The 18,705-nt window shown below is 48.2% G+C and overlaps 1 protein-coding gene across 1 annotated transcript in view; it reads left to right on the forward strand.

The window, feature by feature from the left end:
• The first annotated feature begins 1,424 nt into the window (after positions 1–1,424).
• The window catches only part of LOC134346423 (steroid 21-hydroxylase), a 28,277-nt gene continuing 10,996 nt past the window's right edge, over positions 1,425–18,705 (forward strand). The window contains exons 1-4 of the mRNA XM_063047792.1: positions 1,425–1,730; positions 7,328–7,417; positions 13,853–14,007; positions 17,450–17,545. Coding sequence (XP_062903862.1) covers positions 1,496–1,730; positions 7,328–7,417; positions 13,853–14,007; positions 17,450–17,545 — 576 coding nt within the window. The 5' untranslated portion in view covers positions 1,425–1,495. The remainder of the gene's footprint in view (positions 1,731–7,327; positions 7,418–13,852; positions 14,008–17,449; positions 17,546–18,705) is intronic.

An 18,705-nucleotide genomic window follows, 5' to 3' on the forward strand; every position in this document is an offset into this window, starting at 1 on the left:
CTAGATGCAGGAAGATTGTTCCCGATGTTGGGGAGGTCTAGAACGAGGGGTCACAGTTTGAGGATAGAGGGGAAGCCTTTTAGGACCGAGGTTAGGAAAAACTTCTTCACACAGAGAGTGGTGAATCTGTGGAATTCTCTGCCACAGCAAACTGTTGAGGCCAGTTCATTAGCTATGTTTAAAAGGAAGTTAGATATGGCCCTTGTGGCTACAGGGGTCAGGGGGTATGGAGGGAAGGCTGGGTTCTGAGTTGGATGATCAGCCATGATCATAATAAATGGCGGTGCAGGCTCGAAGGGTCGAATGGCCTACTCCTGCACCTATTTTCTATGTTTCTATGTTTCTATATAGAAGGCCGCATCGGGAGGACCGGACGCAGTATATCACCCCAGCCGACTCACAGGTGAATTGTCACCTCACCTGGAAGGACTGTCTGGGGCCCTGAATGGTGGTGAGGGAGAAAGTGTAAGGGCATGTGTAGCACTTGTTCCGCTTACAAGGATAAGTGTCAGGAGGGAGATCGGTGGGGAGGGATGGGGGTGGGGGGAACGAATGGACAAAGGAGTCGCGTAGGGAGCGATCCTTGCGGAAAGCTACAAAGATAAGTGTCAGGAGGGAGATCGATTGCTTTTCCCGGTTCTGTTCCGCCCCCCCACCCCATCAGCGTTCGTATTTTTGGCGCCGGAACGTGTGACGACACTTGCGGGCTGCCCCCAGCACAAACCTCGGATGGTGGTGGCGTTAACGCAAACGATGTATTTCACTGTATGTTTCGATTAGATTTATAAATCAATCTAATGTTAATCACCTTTGTTAAAGGCGGCGTTAAGCTGTCCATTCACCCTGCCCGCCTGGTGGGTAGGCGGCCTGGCCACTGCACCAGGACGTTCGAGCAAAACACAAAACACGCGCGATTGTTTTCCTCAGAGCAGGGTCTGTTGACCGTGTTTTGTTGGGAAGACAGTATTGCCCTTGGCAGGATACGGGGACAATCTTCACGGAATGGGAAGACCGGGGGCACTCAAGCGGTGAGTTATGAAGGCAGCTTTTGAGCAAGGACGGCGGAGGAATACCGCACGAACGTGGGATGGAACAGAGGGCTACAGAGGGGGAAGGCTTCCCCAATTGGAATCAGAATCGCGTTAAGTATTGCTGTATTTAATGTCCGCGGTCGAACCCGGCCAAGCGAGAGCGGGGGTCGGGGAGTGTTGGGCGCCAAGTGGTGAGACGGGTTGAGTGACCTCGCGGGCCTTGTTTACGCGCAAGCGACCGCAATAACGGCGAGATTGACGGGCTGGCATCGGAGAAGGCCGCTGCCAAGGACTGGTCTTCCCGGCAGGAGGGGGCTGGGAGGAGGAGCCGGAGGGTGGGTAGGGTCCACCTCAAGGGCTGTGCTGCCTGCGTCAGTTCTGAGTTTGCTCTTAGCTGCCAGTGCGGAGGGAACCGGCGCCGGCAGGCCGAGGAACGGCGAGTCGCCCCGCTGAGCGCCGCCCTGATGTTGGCCACGGTCGCGCTTTTGCTGTTCGCCGCCATCGCGCTCCTCCTGGCCCTCGGGATCTGCGGGAGCAGGAGAGACCCGGCGGAACGGAGCCTCCGATCCATCCCTGGGCCCTCGGCGCTGCCTCTCATCGGGAACCTGGCCGAATTCAACCACAGACACCTCCACGTCCGCCTCAGCGAACTGGCCAAGACCTTCGGGCCGATTTACAGACTCCGGCTGTGGGGCCAAGGTAAGGCCACAGTACCCTAAGGGAGGGGGCAGTAATTCTACAGCTTCAGTGGTCTGCACGAGGTTCTGCAGATACTGGAAATCCAGCGCAATGCACACAAAATGTTGGAGGAACTCAGCAGGTCAGGCAGCATCTATGGATGAGAATAATCGATCTACGTTTCGGACCAGACCCATCGATACTGCCGGATCTGCCGAGTTCCTGCAACTCCTGCCGGACTGTATCAGTGTCTGCGGATCCTACGGATTCATCGGCGTTCTGGAGAGGGGGAGCCTGCGACATGGTTAACAGCATGCTCTCCATAACCTATGACATTTTACGCAACATCCATGGTGCACCCCCGGCCAGCGGAGGCCACCACCAGATTCCTATCCTGGATCAGTCGGTCTGCTGAGGTCCGTTGTGAAGCCACACCTGTGAATGAGACCAGACCTGCACGGAATGGTTTAGAGTGGGGGTTTGCCATTTTCCAAAGCGAGGTGCCGGCCGGACAAAATTGCCAGTACTTCTGGGAAGTCACGCACCGCGGCGTTCCTCCTTCTCCGCGGCCCCGGTCCGCACATTGCATCTCGGCTCCCGCATTCGGCGGCTGATGCCCTCCGTTGGTCAGGGTTCGGCCTAACTCTGCGCGACGGGCTAACCGGGGCGGTACGATAGGGAGAGCAAGCTCTTGCCCACGCAGCAAGTTCCCCCTCTCCACACAGCTGATCAATCCAAAGGAAAGGCAAAAACCGGGACAGATTGGCAGCAGCGGCTTTGCGAGAGTTGCCAGGCAGCGTTGAACTCAACGTAGTACTGCCTTAGGGAGGCCAGTTCCCGCATTTGCCCTCGGAGTTTACTCCCGAAGCCTTCCCCATGAGTGGGTATAGCCGCAAGGCAGCGGAGGTTTCCTTCTCCTAGATGAACTGTCAGCTACGGCTGACGAGCCCCATCTGCACGAAGGAGATGGTTTTAAGGCGCCAGTAAATCCGCCTTTGCCCCTTCTCCTGTCCGCCGGAATTAATAGCCGTGCTGCACGCTCAGGCCAGGGGCTGGACTTGGGTGCCAGGGGTTATTTGAGACGCAGCCATTGGGAGTATTTTTAACATATCGCGGATCTCTTTTCATTTCCCGGGACTGAAATAGCTAACACGAAGGGGCATAGTTTTAAGGTGCCTGGAAGTAGGTACAGAGGATGTCAGGGGTAAGCTTTTCACAGAGAGTGGGTGCGTGGAATGCACTGCAGACGACGGTGGTGGAGACGGATACAACAGGGTCTTTTAAGCTTCTGCATGGAGCTTAGAAAAATAGAACGCTGTGCGGTAAGGTGATGCTAGGCAGTTTCTAGAGCAGGTGACATGGTCAGCACAACATTGTGGGCCGAAGGGCCTGTAATGTACTGTCGATTTCTATGTTCTATGTTCTTGCTCTTCCACCCCTGCCCCCGGCTCTGGCAACCTTAGGGAACCACTTTCAGTGGTGAGGGGAATACATTTATCGGGGAGTTACGTGACAGGAGAACTATGGCGGGTTATTGTTAGATCCAGGGGGGCGACGTGGAGAGGCACGTTCCCCAGTCACTCCATAGATAGAAACATAGAAACATAGAAAATAGGTGCAGGAGTAGGCCATTCGACCCTTCGAGCCTGCACCGCCATTTATTATGATCATGGCTGATCATCCAACTCAGAACCCAGCCTTCCCTCCATACCCCCTGACCCCTGTAGCCACAAGGGCCATATCTAACTTCCTTTTAAACATAGCTAATGAACTGGCCTCAACAGTTTGCTGTGGCAGAGAATTCCACAGATTCACCACTCTCTGTGTGAAGAAGTTTTTCCTAATCTCGGTCCTAAAAGGCTTCCCCTCTATCCTCAAACTGTGACCCCTCGTTCTGGACCTCCCCAACATCGGGAACAATCTTCCCGCATCTAGCCTGTCCAATCCCTTTAGGATCTTATACGTTTCAATCAGATCCCCCCTCAATCTTCTAAATTCCAATGAGTACAAGCCCAGTTCATCCAGTCTTTCTTCATATGAAAGACCTGCCATCCCAGGAATCAATCTGGTGAACCTTCTTTGTACTCCCTCTATGGCAAAGATGTCTTTCCTCAGATTAGGGGACCAAAACTGCACACAATACTCCAGGTGTGGTCTCACCAAGGCCTTGTACAACTGCAGTAGTACCTCCCTGCTCCTGTACTCGAATCCTCTCGCTATAAATGCCAGCATACCGTTCGCCTTTTTCACCGCCTGCTGTACCTGCATGCCCACTTTCAATGACTGGTGTATAATGACACCCAGGTCTCGTTGCACCTCCCCTTTTCCTAATCGGCCACCATTCAGATAATAATCTGTTTTCCTATTTTTGCCACCAAAGTGGATAACTTCACATTTATCCACATTAAATTGCATCTGCCATGAGTTTGCCCACTCACCCAACCTATCCAAGTCACCCTGCATCCTCTTAGCATCCTCCTCACTGCTAACACTGCCACCCAGCTTTGTGTCATCCGCAAACTTGGAGATGCTGCATTTAATTCCCTCATCCAAGTCATTAATATATATTGTAAACAACTGGGGTCCCAGCACTGAGCCTTGCGGTACCCCACTAGTCACCGCCTGCCATTCTGAAAAGGTCCCATTTATTCCCACTCTTTGCTTCCTGTCTGCTAACCAATTCTCCACCCACACCAATACCTTACCCCCAATACCGTGTGCTTTAAGTTTGCACACTAATCTCCTGTGTGGGACCTTGTCAAAAGCCTTTTGAAAATCCAAATATACCACATCCACTGGTTCTCCCCTATCCACTCTACTAGTTACATCCTCAAAAAATTCTATGAGATTCGTCAGACATGATTTTCCTTTCACAAATCCATGCTGACTTTGTCCGATCATTTCACCGCTTTCCAAATGTGCTGTTATCACATCCTTGATAACTGACTCCAGCAGTTTCCCCACCACCGACGTTAGGCTAACCGGCCTATAATTCCCCGGTTTCTCTCTCCCTCCTTTTTTAAAAAGTGGGGTTACATTAGCCACCCTCCAATCCTCAGGAACTAGTCCAGAATCTAACGAGTTTTGAAAAATTATCACTAATGCATCCACTATTTCTTGGGCCACTTCCTTAAGCACTCTGGGATGCAGACCATCTGGCCCTGGGGATTTATCTGCCTTCAATCCCTTCAATTTACCTAACACCACTTCCCTACTAACATGTATTTCGCTCAGTTCCTCCATCTCACTGGACCCTCTGTCCCTTACTATTTCTGGAAGATTATTTATGTCCTCCTTAGTGAAGACAGAACCAAAGTAATTATTCAATTGGTCTGCCATGTCCTTGCTCCCCATAATCAATTCACCTGTTTCTGTTTGCAGGGGACCTACATTTGTCTTTATCAGTCTTTTCCTTTTTACATATCTATAAAAGCTTTTACAGTCCGTTTTTATGTTCTCTGCCAGTTTTCTCTCATAATCTTTTTTCCCCTTCCTAATTAAGCCCTTTGTCCTCCTCTGCTGAACTCTGAATTTCTCCCAGTCCTCAGGTGAGCCACTTTCTCTGGCTAATTTGTATGCTACTTCTTTGGAATTGATACTATCCCTAATTTCTCTTGTCAGCCACGGGTGCACTACCTTCCTTGATTTATTCTTTTGCCAAACTGGGATGAACAATTGTTGTAGTTCATCCATGCAACCTTTAAATGCCTGCCATTGCATATCCACCGTCAATCCTTGAAATGTCATTTGCCAGTCTATCTTAGCTAATTCACGTCTCATACCTTCAAAGTTACCCCTCTTTAAGTTCAGAATCTTTGTTTCTGAATTAACTACGTCACTCTCCATGTTAATGAAGAATTCCACCATATTATGGTCACTCTTACCCAAGGGGCCTCTCACGACAAGATCGCTAATTAACCCTTCCTCATTGCTCAAAACCCAGTCCAGAATAGCCTGCTCTCCAGTCGGTTCCTCGACATGTTGGTTCAAAAAACCATCCCGCATACATTCCAAGAAATCCTCTTCCTCAGCACCTTTACCAATTTGGTTCACCCAATCTACATGTAGATTGAAGTCACCCATTATAACTGCTGTTCCTTTATTGCACACATTTCTAATTTCCTGTTTAATACCATCTCCGACCTCACTACTACTGTTAGGTGGCCTGTACACAACTCCCACCAGCGTCTTCTGCCCCTTAGTGTTACGCAGCTCTACCCATATCGATTCCACATCTTCCCGGCTTATGTCCTTCCTTTCTATTGCGTTAATCTCTTTTTTAACCAGCAACGCCACCCCACCTCCCCTTCCTTCATGTCTATCCCTCCTGAATATTGAATATCCCTGAACGTTGAGCTCCCATCCCTGGTCACCCTGGAGCCATGTCTCTGTGATCCCAACTATATCATAATCATTAATAACAATCTGCACTTTCAATTCATCCACCTTATTACGAATGCTCCTTGCATTGACACATAAAGCCTTCAGGCGCTCTTTTACAACTCTCTTAGCCCTTTTTAATGCTTGCCCTGGATTTGTCGGCCTGCCACTTTTACTTTTCCCCTTTGTACTTTTTGCTTCTACGCTCACTTTACACCCCTCTGTCTCTCTGCACTGGTTCCCATCCCTCTGTTGTGAACTAACCTCCTCACACCTAGCCGCTTTAATTTGATTCCCACCCCCCAACCATTCTAGTTTAAAGTCACCTCAGTAGCCCCCGCTAATCTCCCTGCCAGGATATTGGTCCCCCTAGGATTTAAGTGTAACCCGTCCTTTTTGTACAGGATGGTGGCAGGAATTCCAGACACTGATCCCTTAAACTTGCCATGCAAGTTGATCGGGTGGTTGAGAATTCGTACGGCGTGTTGGCTTAATTAATCGGGGGGTTGAGTTCGAGAGCCGCGAGGTAATGTTGCAGCTCTATAAAACCCTGGTTAAACCACACTTGGAATATTGTGTTCAGTTCTGGCCACCTGAATGATATGGGCTCTTTAGAGAGGGTGCAGAGGAGATTTACCAGGACGCTGTCTGCACTGCAGACCACGACTTACGAGGATAGTTTGAGCGAGCGGTAGGGCTTTTCTCCTTGGGGCGAAGGAGGGTGGGAGTTAACTTGACAGAAGTGTACAAGATGATAAGAGGCACATATCGAGTGGACAGACAGTTATTTTTTCCCGGGGGTTGGGGAGTGGAGAATCGCTCATCCGAGAGGTCATAATTTTAAGGTGATTGGAGTAAAGTATAGGGTGGATGTCAGAACTATCTTTTTATACAGAGAGTGGTGGGTATATGTCAGGGGTGCTGGGGGAGGCGGATAGAGACATTTAAGAGACCCTTAAATAGGCACACGGATGATAGAAAAACGGGGGGCTATTTGGGAGGGAAGGGTCAGATCGATCTTATAGTGGTTAAAAGGTCGGACGGACCTGTACCGTGCTATAATATTCTATGCTACGTGTTCCCAAGGGCAGAGAGGTAATGGAGTCGTGTGCGACAGCCCCATCCGAAAGTTGACGTTTTAAATCGGCAGCGAGCCGAGATTCTGACCAGACTCTACCGGGTGATCTACCTGGGGTATAAATTCGTCTTGACATGAACACATTTCTTCTGAAATCCAGATATCATTGTCCTAAACTCCTTGGATGTGATCAAAGAAGCGCTGGTGAAGAGGTCGTCAGAGTTCGCTGGGCGCCCGAAGTCGTTTGTAGGTAAGGTGAGCCTGCGCCGGCGCCTGGTGCGACCCAGCGACTGCGCGGAGATTCCAGATTGCTCCATGTCATTTCCAGTACACAAGTGTAAAGGAGAATGAAATAACCGTTACTCCGGATCGATGCAGCAAAGCGCACTCTCTCTCTCTCTCTCTCTCTCTCACACACACACAGACACAGACACACACACACACACACACACACACACACCACACTCACATCATACACACACACATACCACACTCACATACATATACACACACACACACACACACACACACACACGCTCACACACATACCACAGTCACATCATACACTCACATACACACACACTCACACACATACCACACTCACATCATACACACACAGCACACTCACATACACACACATACATCACACACAAACGATAAAACACACACAATAAATATAAATACGTAAGACAGCTAGATAGCTGATATATATTTGATTGATTGTATGACCATAAAGTGACGCTAGGCACAGGAGTGTCTGTTGTCACGTACTCCGTGACGGGAATAAAGAAACCAGCAGAAATAGAAACCACTTTGGAGTCTAGTATTGCTAATAACTGATAATATTTATTAATAACTATGCAATACAGTAAACTAAGTGAAGATAAATCAAACAGGTTAGCAAGGATTATATATATAAGTAAGTAAATCAGTAAGTGTGGAAAAACATGAATGAGAAACCAAGCTTCTTTAAGTCTAGGGGTAAAAGGATACAGTCTTACGATGTTGAGTAAAGTTCAGTTCAGTTCGTGGTATTTAGTTGAATAGCGAAGCAGAGAGAGTGAGAGAGAGAGTGAGTTGAATCTTCAGGTGAGCTGTTGCCGTCGATTTCCTCGTCGTCCTCGGAAATCCTTCACAAGTCACCGACTGTGACTTTAACAACAAAGTGTGGTTGAGCTGTCTACCCAGGCCAGGGTCGGACACATGGTCAACTCCCCACCGGTCTTGCCTTTGAATTTTCACTGGCAGAGCACTTGGATCAATCCGCCTGATCGATCCTCCAAAACCCACTTTCTCTGCTGGCACAACAATGCTCACTCAGTGTCCAGATCATGTGTCTGAGGTCTGTAACATCTGACCTCCTATTTATTTCACCAGGCTGAGCATCACCTGTCATTCAAAGAGTCCCTCCTTCCTTTGTCTGTAAAGGATTGCGAGCAGGCAACAAGTCCTCGGAAATAACATCAATTAATCCCCTGTTAGTCACCATAGCAACCTTCGAGCTGCTCAGTTTTTATCTCCAAAGTAAAACTCCAAAGTTAACTCCCGTGTCAGTCCAACCGTCAATCTTCGTCTCTCTCTCCTTTCCAAACAAACCATCAATGATAAATGTCTCGCTCTGTCTCTCTTCAATCAGTTAATAGGGGCACTCCTGGATCCCCTCACACTGTACATAAGATGACTGACAGGAAATGATAAAGTAGTGGAGGGGTGGGTTACATAAACAGAAATCAACAGCGCATTACAGGCCCTTTGGCCCACAATCTTGTGCCGACTACTCTAGAAGCTGCCTAGAATTTCCCTCGTGCATAGCCCTCTATTTTTCTAAGCTCCACGAATCTATCTAAGAGTCTCTTAAAAGCCCCTCTTGTATCCGCCTTCACCACCTTCGCTGGCACTGTATTCCACACACCCACCGCTCTCTGTGTGGAAAACTTATCTGGGACATCCCCCTTGTAACTACCTCTAAACACCTTAAAACTATGCCCCCTCGGGTTAGCCATTTCATCCCTGGGGAAAAGGCCTCTGGTATCCATAGGATCAATGCCTCTCATCATCATATACACCTCTATCAGGTCACCTCTCATCCTCCGTCGCTCCAAGGAGAAAAGGCCGAGTTCACTCAACCTATTGTGTTGGTGAGTGGAGGTGATGATCAGTTTTACTGTTCGGGGAAAGTAACTAAGTTTGTGCGAGATGCACACTCCCAGGAGTCTGAGACCGCTCGCAGTTTCCACTGCTGTGCCACCGACGTAAAGAGGGGCGTGAGTGGAGCGAGTTCTTTGAGCAGTTTCGGGGCTTTCTTTGACGGAGAGGTATTGACGCAAACACCAAGTGAAAACCCGCGGATGCCGATGGTCTGAAGTAACAGCTGAAAGTGTTGGAGATGCTGAAGGAGAGGGTGTGCGTGTGGGGTGGGGGCAATGGAGTTAATATTTAATCCTACACCAGAACCGCTGGAGGAACTTACACTTCTTCCGGACTGCGGAAAGAACTGGACTCTTCTCGCTCCGGGAAACCTCAGGCGAGAGGTGTGTCTGAACTCGGGGTTAGGTGGGCGGCAACAAGGTCGGTGACAGGGTGAAGGCAAAAGAATGGAGACCGAGAACTGAGGGCAGAAAATCTGCCGGGGAAAAGAGGCGGAGATGAGAAACGGCGACAGAGCCGTCATCATCATCGCTGAGCGCCGAGTCGTAGGACGTAGGAGATCATGGTCTTTGGCCGGGATTGTTCTGCAGAAGTGCTTTGCCATTGCCTTCTTCCGGGCAGTGTGTTTGCAAGACAGGAGACCCCAGCCATTACCAATACCCTCGTCTGCCTGGCGTCAGTGGCCGCATCATCAGGTCCTGTGATGTGCATCGGATGCCCACAGGACATCCGCCATACGTCAACCGCTGCCTGCTCCCATGACTTGACATAACCCCGATCAGCCGCGGGAGTGGGGGCTACGCAGGTGCTACACCTCGCCCAAGGGGTGACCTGGCAGCCGGCGGAGGATACGGGCCCTTACTCATCCTTCGGTAGAGGCACCCCTTAGTAGACCCCACCACCCAGGAAAATGAACAACGAAACAAAACAAAAAAAAAACACGCGGGACTGTGACGATGTGAGAGGACTGTCCTGCCGAGGTCAGAAGGTCAAACCCGTCATCGGCGAGCCCTGGGGTCGCTATCCCGAGGTCGGCGAAGTCCGGAGTCCAACATCGGAGGTTGAGTTCGGAGGTAGGAAGCCCTTAAAATCGAAGACCGAAGTCGGAGAGTCCCGCGGTACGGGCCCGAAAGTTACGAGTACGAGTCCGGGCCAGAGACTGGAGGTTGGAGGCCCGATGTCTGCGAGTCTGAGTCTGAGGCCAAGGACTGGAGGCACGGAGGCGGCCGGACCTGGGGGCGGAGGGCTGTCTGTGCGGGAGGGCGAGAAAAGATATTTTCTTTTCACCCGTTATTTTGCTTTGTTCTGTTGTTGTTACCGCTGCTTGTGTTGTTCGGCTAAACATTGCGGACATGTTATGTTGACGCCGGAATGTGTGGCAACACTTGTGGGCTGCCCCCAGCACATCTTTGGACTGTGCTGGTTGTTATCACAAACCAATCGGTTCCTCCCGAAGACAGACCTGTTATTAGGTTAATCGGTCATTGTAGATTGACCCGTGATTAGGCTGGGGTTAAATAGCCGTGCACCTCGAAGGGCCTGTTCGGCGCCGTATCTGCACACACGAAATGAAAACATCGGCCCCAGGAATTCTTCAGGACCACTGGGCTCAGCCGCCTTCAGATCTGACATGCTCGTCCTTCCATCAACACATTGGGAGCGGGGATGCCGGCACGGCATGCGATTCCGTTCATAAACACAAGAGCGTAATTTACTGGAAATCCAAAGCAACGCACACGAAATGCTGGCGGAACTCAGCGTCTGTGGAAATGGATAAACAGTTTACGTTTCTGGGGTGAGGGCGGGACATCTTTCCTCCGTGCTGGGAAGGAAAGCGGAAGAAGCTGGGGCGTGGGGAAAGTGTACAGTGTGGCAGCTGATAGGTGACACCCGGAGACGTGGGAGGGGTGGAAGAAAGAAGCCTTTCAGGTGGAAGGTGGAAGAGGTAAAGGCCTGAAGTAGATGGAATCTGATGGGAGAAGAGAGTGGACCCTGGGAGAAAAGAAAGGAGAAGGGGCACCAGAGTGAGGAGATAGGAGGGTGAGGAGAAGGTGAGACACCATTGTGGAGAAGAGGGAGAGAAGGGGAGAGAGAAATTGACGTTCATGCCGTTCGGTCGCTCTTCATTTCCTCCCAATTCGGTGAGAAGCCGCTTGATCTCCTGGCGCTGAAGACCCTCCGTCGCGTGTTTTGTGGCTGAACTGTACATTGTTAACCCTCTATCAATTACTGCCTTTGCCTTTCAGATACTTGGTGTCCATTTCGCGGTGCCTCTCGCAGGTGCCGCCCCCGTTTTTAATTCCAGTGCACATTGTACTTTCGTGACGCAGTCGGAATGCCTTTCATTCTCGTCTCTTTGCCCCACTGCGACCTTCAGCGCGTCTCATAGTTCAAAGTAACGTTATTATCAGAGTACATGTATGTCACCATATACAACGCTGAGATCCGTTTTCTTGCGGGAATTCACAGTATATCCAAGAAACACAATAGAGTCAATGACAGACCGCAGCCAACAGAACAAACAACCAATGTGTAAACGACAACAAACTGCAAATACAAAATAATAAATAAATAAACAATAAGTTTCAAGAACATGAGATAAAGAGACCTTGAAAGTGAGTCAATAGGTTGTGGGAGCACTTCAATGATGGGGCGAGTGAGGTTATCCCCTCTGGTTCAAGAGCCTGATGGTTGAGGGGTAATAACTGTTCCTGAACCCAGAGGTGTTTGTCCTAAGGCTCCGGTACCTCCTGATGTTTGAGGGGTAATAACTGTTCCTGAACCTGGTGGTATGAGTCCTGAGGCTCCGGTACCTCCGTCCTGATGGTTGAGGGGTAATAACTGTTCCTGACCCTGGTGGTGTGGGTCCTGAGGCTCTCGTACCTCCTGCCTGATGGTGGCAGGAGTGAGAAGAGAGCGTGTCCTGGGTGGTGGGGGTCACTAATGATGGACGCGGTTTTCCTGAGTTGCACTCCGTGTGAATGTGTTCAATGGTGGGTGGGGAGGGCTTTACCCGTATCCACTACTATATGTAGGATTTTCCCTTCATGGGCATTGGTGTTTTCACGGCAGGTCATAATTCAACCAACCCCTCGTCTGAGAACATAAAACAGTACGACACAGTTCAGGCCCTTCTGATGGCATGTTGTACTGGCCCTGCAACCTACTCTAAACTCAATCTACCACTTCCCTCCCACACAGCCCTCCAATTTTCTATCATCTATGTGCCTACCTAATAGTTTCTTAAATATCTCTAATATATCAAAATTAGCAGCAGGAAGTGGACCAGCTGGAAAAATGGTCTTCAAAATAGCAGATGGAATTTAATGCAGGCAAGTGTGAGGTGTTGGACGTTGGGAGGACTTGCACAGTGAGTGGTAGGGCACTGGGGAGTCTGGTTGAACTGAGGGATCTGGGAATACAGACATATAATTCCTTGAAAGAGGCATCACCAGTAGATAGGGGGATAAAGAGATCTTTTGGCATATTGGGCTTCATAAATCAAAGTGTTGAGTACAGGAGTTGAGATGTTATGTTGAAGTTGAATAAGACATTGGTGTAATTAGGAGTATTGTGTGTAGTTCTGGCTATCTACCTACTGGAAAGGTGTCAATAAGATTGAAAAAATGCAAAGATATATTACAAGGATGTTGCCAGGTCTTGAGAACCTGAGTTACAGGGAAAGGTTGAACAAGTTAGCAGTTTATTCCCTGGAGTGTAGGAGAATGACGTGAGATTTGATAGAGGTATACAAGATTATGAGGGGTGTAAATGGGATAAATGCAAGCAGGTTTTTTCCCACTGAGGTTGGATGAGACTAGAACTAGAGGTCATGGGTTAAAGGTGAAAGGTGAAAATTTTAAGGAGAACATGAGGGGGAACTTCTTCACTCAGAGAGTGGTGAGAGTGTGGAATGAGCAGCCAGTGGAACTGCTGGATTCGGGTCTGATTTCAACATTTAAGAGAAACTTGGATAAGGACACAGATGGAGGAAGTTTCCGGGTGCAGGCCAATGGGACGAGGCAGATCAATTGTATGGCATGGATTATATGGGTCGAAGGGTCTGTTTTTGTGCTGTAGTGTTCTATGACTGTACCTCTGACTATCATTCACCCTGGCAGGGCATCCCACTCGGTCACCATTCTTTGTGTCAAAAAACTTTCCTCTGCCATCCCCACACCTATACTTTGCTCCAACCACTGTAAAGTTATGCCCTCAGCTATCAGCCATTTCTGCCCTGGGGGAGAAAAGTCTCTAGCTGTCCAATCGATCTGTACCACTTATCACCTTATGCTCTCTATCTCACCTCTCATCCTCCTTCACTTCAAAGAGAAAAGCGCTAGCTCACTCAACCTGTCATCATAAGACATAACTTGCACCAATCAGTGCGTCTCAGAAAGAATTTCTGCAGGGCTGGCATCACAGACGAACCTCCAGTTAGTGGTATGGCCCTGACATTCACTCCCACCTTGGCCAGGACAGGGACTTTTCTCAGTGCTCCTGGCCCATTGTTTTCTGCCGTACTAATCTTCTGCAGGAGAATACATATCCTTCGGCGGGAAGGACCTGTCTCTCGGAGATTACACCCACACGTGGAAGATCCAGAAGAAGATGGCGCACAGTGCAATACACCGGAGTCGGATATCGGCCCTCGAGCCGGTCGTGATGCGAGAGGCAGAGAGGTTGTGTGAGGTACGGCCACTGATATCTCTTACAGTGAACTGGTATAACTGCTGATATCTCTTACAGTGGCAGGGCACAGGCACATGGTGAACTGGTATAGCCAATGGTTACTCGCAGTGTGGGCACTATGTCCGGTGTGGTGAATTACTGTGTGTGGGCTAGCTGCCTTTGTTGAGGCTATTGGCATTGCATGTAGAGGGGTTGTAGTTCTGACTGAGGTTCATACAAAAGTGGGGACTATGTATAGTTGCTGGGCTGTAAATAGAGTACTCTGTGTGTGGGTACAGTCATTGGACTCCATGCTATGTGTGTGGGTACAGTCATTGGACACTGTGATTGTGCTGTGTGTGGGTACAGTCATTGGACACTGTGATTGTGCTGTGTGTGGGTACAGTCATTGGACTCCATGCTATGTGTGTGGGTACAGTCATTGGACATTGTGATTGTGCTGTGTGTGTGGGTACAGTCAGAGGGTACTGAGATTGTACTGTTTCTGTATGTGTAAACGATCAGTGGACACTGTGATTGTATTGTCTGTGAGTTGGTACAGTCGATGGGTACCGAGATTGTATTGCCTCTGTGTGTGGGTACTGTCATTAGACACTGAGTGCACTTTGTGTGTGGGTACATTCAGTGGGTACTGAGATTGTTCTGTTTGTGTGTGGGTACAATCAGTGGACACTGTAACTGGGACGTGGACCACAGATTACCACAGGAAATAGAAAAAGTGTGTCAAAAGGGCAATGTTATGATAGTCATGGGAGATTTCAGCATGCAGGTCAATTAGGAAAATTAAGTTGGAAATGGATCTCAAGACAGTGAGTTTGCTGAATGTCTGCGAGGTGGCTTTTTAGAGCAGTTTGTTGTTGATCCTACTAGGGTATCAGCAATACTGGATTGGGTGTTATGTATTGAGTGAGAGGTGATTTGGAAGCTTAAGGTAAAAGAACCCTTAGGAAGCCGTGATCACAGTTTGGGAAAAATGAGGAAGGTGCAGGATAGATGTATTCCAAAAACAAAGAAATACTCAAATGGCAAAATAGTACAACTGTGGCTGACAAGGGAAGTCAAAGCTAATGTAAAAGCAAAAGAGAGGGCTTACAACAACGCAAAAAAAAAAATAGTGGGAATGTAGAAGATTGGGAACCTTTTACAATCCTACAGAGAACAACTAAAAGAATCATTAGGAGGGAAAAGATGAAATATGAAAGTAAGCTAGCAAACAACATGAAAAAGCTTTTTCAAGTATAGAAAAAATAAAAGAGAAGTGAGAGTGGATATAGAACCGCTTGAAAATGAGGCTGGAGAAATAATAACAGGAGCCAGGGAGATGGCAGATGAACCTAATGAGTATTTTCTATCAGTCTTCACTGTGGAACACAAGCAGTACGTCAGATGTTGAAGTGTGTAAAGGAAGACAAGTGGGTGCAGTTACTATCACAGGGGAGAAGGTGCTCAGAAAGCTGAAAGACCTAAAGAGGCATAAATCACCCGGACCAGATGAGCTGCACCCTAGGGTTCCGAAAGAGGTAGTGGTAGAGATTGTGAAGGTGTTAGTAATGATCTTTCAAAAATCATTGGACTCTGGCATAGTGCCAGCAGACTGGAAAATTGCAAATGTCACTCCACTCTTTAAGAAAGAAGGAAAACAACAGAAAGGAAATTATAGACCAGTTAGCCTGACCTCAGTGGTTGGGAAGCTGTTGGAGTCTATAGTTAGGGATGAGGTTATAGAGTCCTTGGAAACACAGGACAAGATAGGACAAAGTCAGCATGGTTTCCTTAAGGGAAAGTCTTGCCTGACAAACCTGTTGGAATTCTCTGAAGAGATTACACATAGGATAAATCAGGGATGCAGTGGATGTTGTATATTTGGATTTTCAGAAGGCCTTTGACAAGGTGCCACACATGAGGCTGCTTACTCAATTAAGAGCCCATGGAATTGCAGAAAAGTTACTGGCTGGTTAGAGCATTGGCTGATTGGTAGGAGGCAGCGAATGGGAATAAAAGGATCCCTTTCTGGTTGGCTGCCAGTGACTAGTCATGTTCCGCAGGGGATGGTGTTGGGACCGTTTCTCTTTATGCTGTATATCAATGATTTAGATGATGGAATGGATGGCTTTGTTGCCACTTTTATGGATGATACGAAGATTGTTGGAGGGGCAGGTAGTGTTGAGGAAACAAGTAGGCTGTAGAAGGACTTAGACGGATTAGGAGAACGGGCAAGAAAGTGGCAAATGAAATTCAATGTTGGAAAATGCATGGTCATGAACTTTGGTAGTACAAATAAATATGCGAGCTATTTTCTAAATGGGGAGAAAATCCAAAAATCTGAGATGCAAGGGGACTTGGGAATTCCTGTGCAGAATGCCTTAAAAGTTAACTTGCAGGTAGAGTCGATGGTGAGGAGGGCAAATGCAATGTTAGCATTCATTTCAAGAAGTCTGGAATACAACAGCAGGGATGTGATGCTGAGGCTTTATAAGGCACTGGTGAGGTCTCACCTTGAGTATTGTGATCAGTTATGGGCTCCTTAGCTACGAAAAGTCATGCTAGCATTGGAGTGGGTTTAGAGGAGGTTCACAAGGTTGATTCTGGGAATGAAAGGGTTATCATAGAAGGGACGTTTGTACTCTGGGTCTGTACTTGCTGTAATTCAGAAGGATGAGGGAGGATCTTATTGAAACCTTTCGAATGTTGAAAGATCTAGACAGAGTAGAAGTGGTATGTTTCCCATGGTGGTGGAGTTTAGGACAGATGGGCACAACCTCAAGATAGAGGAGCATCCATTTAAAACAGAGAAGCGGAGAAATTTCTTTAGCCAGAGGATGGTGAATTTGTGGTATTTATTACCACAGGCAGCTGTAGACGCCAGATCATTGGGAGTATTTAAGGCAGAGCTTGATAGGTTGTTGATTAGACGTGGCATCAAAGGTTATGGGGAGAAGGCCAAGGAGTGGGGCTGAGGAGGGAAAAAGGATTGGCCATGATGGAATGGCAGAGTACGGTTTAATTCTGCCCCTATGTCTTATGGGTTTATGGACACAGTAATTGTACTGTCTGTGTTTGGGGACATATGGTTGGCACTGAGATTGTTTTGTTTGTGTGTATGTACAGTCAGGATACTGTGATTGTGCAGTTTGTGTGTGGGTACAGTCAGTGGACACTGAGATTGTTTTGTTTGTGTGTATGTACAGTCAGGATACTGTGATTGTGCAGTTTGTGTGTGGGTACAGTCAGTGGACACTGAGATTGTTTTGTTTGTGTGTATGTACAGTCAGGATACTGTGATTGTGCAGTTTGTGTGTGGGTACAGTCAGTGGACACTGAGATTGTATTGCCTGTAAATGCTGTTGCATCCCAGACACATTATGTCACCACCTTGTACATTCTTTCGTGAACTAAGTGTGAATATTCCTCTCAGAAACTATCTCTTAATTGACATCACCAGGTTTTCCGGAAGTGTGAAGGGTCTCCTGTGGATCCCAACAGGGAGTTCTCCATGTCCACCTGCAACACAATAAGCTCCCTGATCTTCAGTACCAATGTGAGTATCGATGACTGGCCTTTGGTGGTTTCTCTCCGTCGTGGACTTGGTGGACCTCTGCGTCTCCCTATGCCTCCTTCCCAGGGATGGTACGGGCAGCATGATTAAGAGTGCAGGGAGGAATTGTGCGTTCTATACGTAGCCATGCTCATTTCATGCCACATTCCAAAGATACACGGCTTATGGTTAGTCAGTTGTGGGCATGCTATATTGGCTCTGGAAAGTGTGGTGAAGCTTTCCGGCTGCCGGCTGTACAATCCACAATCATTTCATTTGGCACAAATGCTGCATTTCACTGTATATTTCAATGTTGTCATGAGCAGGTGTCACATAAATACGATCTAACCTGGTCTTGTCTAACTTAATCTATTCAGTTGACCCTACTACCAATGCGATTACAACTCTGGGCCTGAACTTGCTGCAGTTTAGAAAGAAGGGTGGGAGGAAGCTGGATATTGAAAGGCCCCAGACGGGGAGGACATAGGGAAGTTGTTTCCGGTAGTGGGGGAGTCTAGGACCAGAGGGCACAGTCTCAGAATAGAGGGACATTCCTGGAAACAGAGATGAGCAGGAAGTTCTTCAGCCAGAGGGTGGAAAATCTGTGGAATCCATTGGCACAGATTGGCACAGACGGAGGTTGCCATTTGGATAAGTTAAAAGAGGAGGATTATAGTTTCTTGATTAATCAGGGTGTCAAAGGTTACAGGGAGATGGCAGGAGAATGGGGTTGAGAGGGATAATAAATCAGCCATGATGGAATGGTGGAGCTGACTCGATGGGCTGAATATTCAAACTCTAGTCCTATTTCTTAGGGTCCAGGTTGGTGAGTTGTGAGCATGATGTGTTGGCATCAAAAATGTGGCAAGCTTTGTGCAGCACCGATTCCTTTTGGCGCAAATGACAATTATTGAGTGGCGTTGGTAACATTGATTCATGTGTGGGGATTAGGAGGTGTGTCTGATGGACTCATGTAGAGGGTCAACGGTTAAATGTTCGACGATAGAGATCAATGGTCAATGAATATACACAGGGCTCTGTAATGGTCGTTCCATACAGGGGTCAGGGATTAATGGCTGTAAAGCTGAGGCTCCATAAGGCAAAGCTCAGAACACACGTGGAGTATTGTGAGCCGTTTTGGACCCCATATCTAAGAAAGGATG

This window comes from Mobula hypostoma, chromosome 5 (assembly GCF_963921235.1).
Source record: "Mobula hypostoma chromosome 5, sMobHyp1.1, whole genome shotgun sequence".
NCBI lineage: Eukaryota > Metazoa > Chordata > Chondrichthyes > Myliobatiformes > Myliobatidae > Mobula > Mobula hypostoma.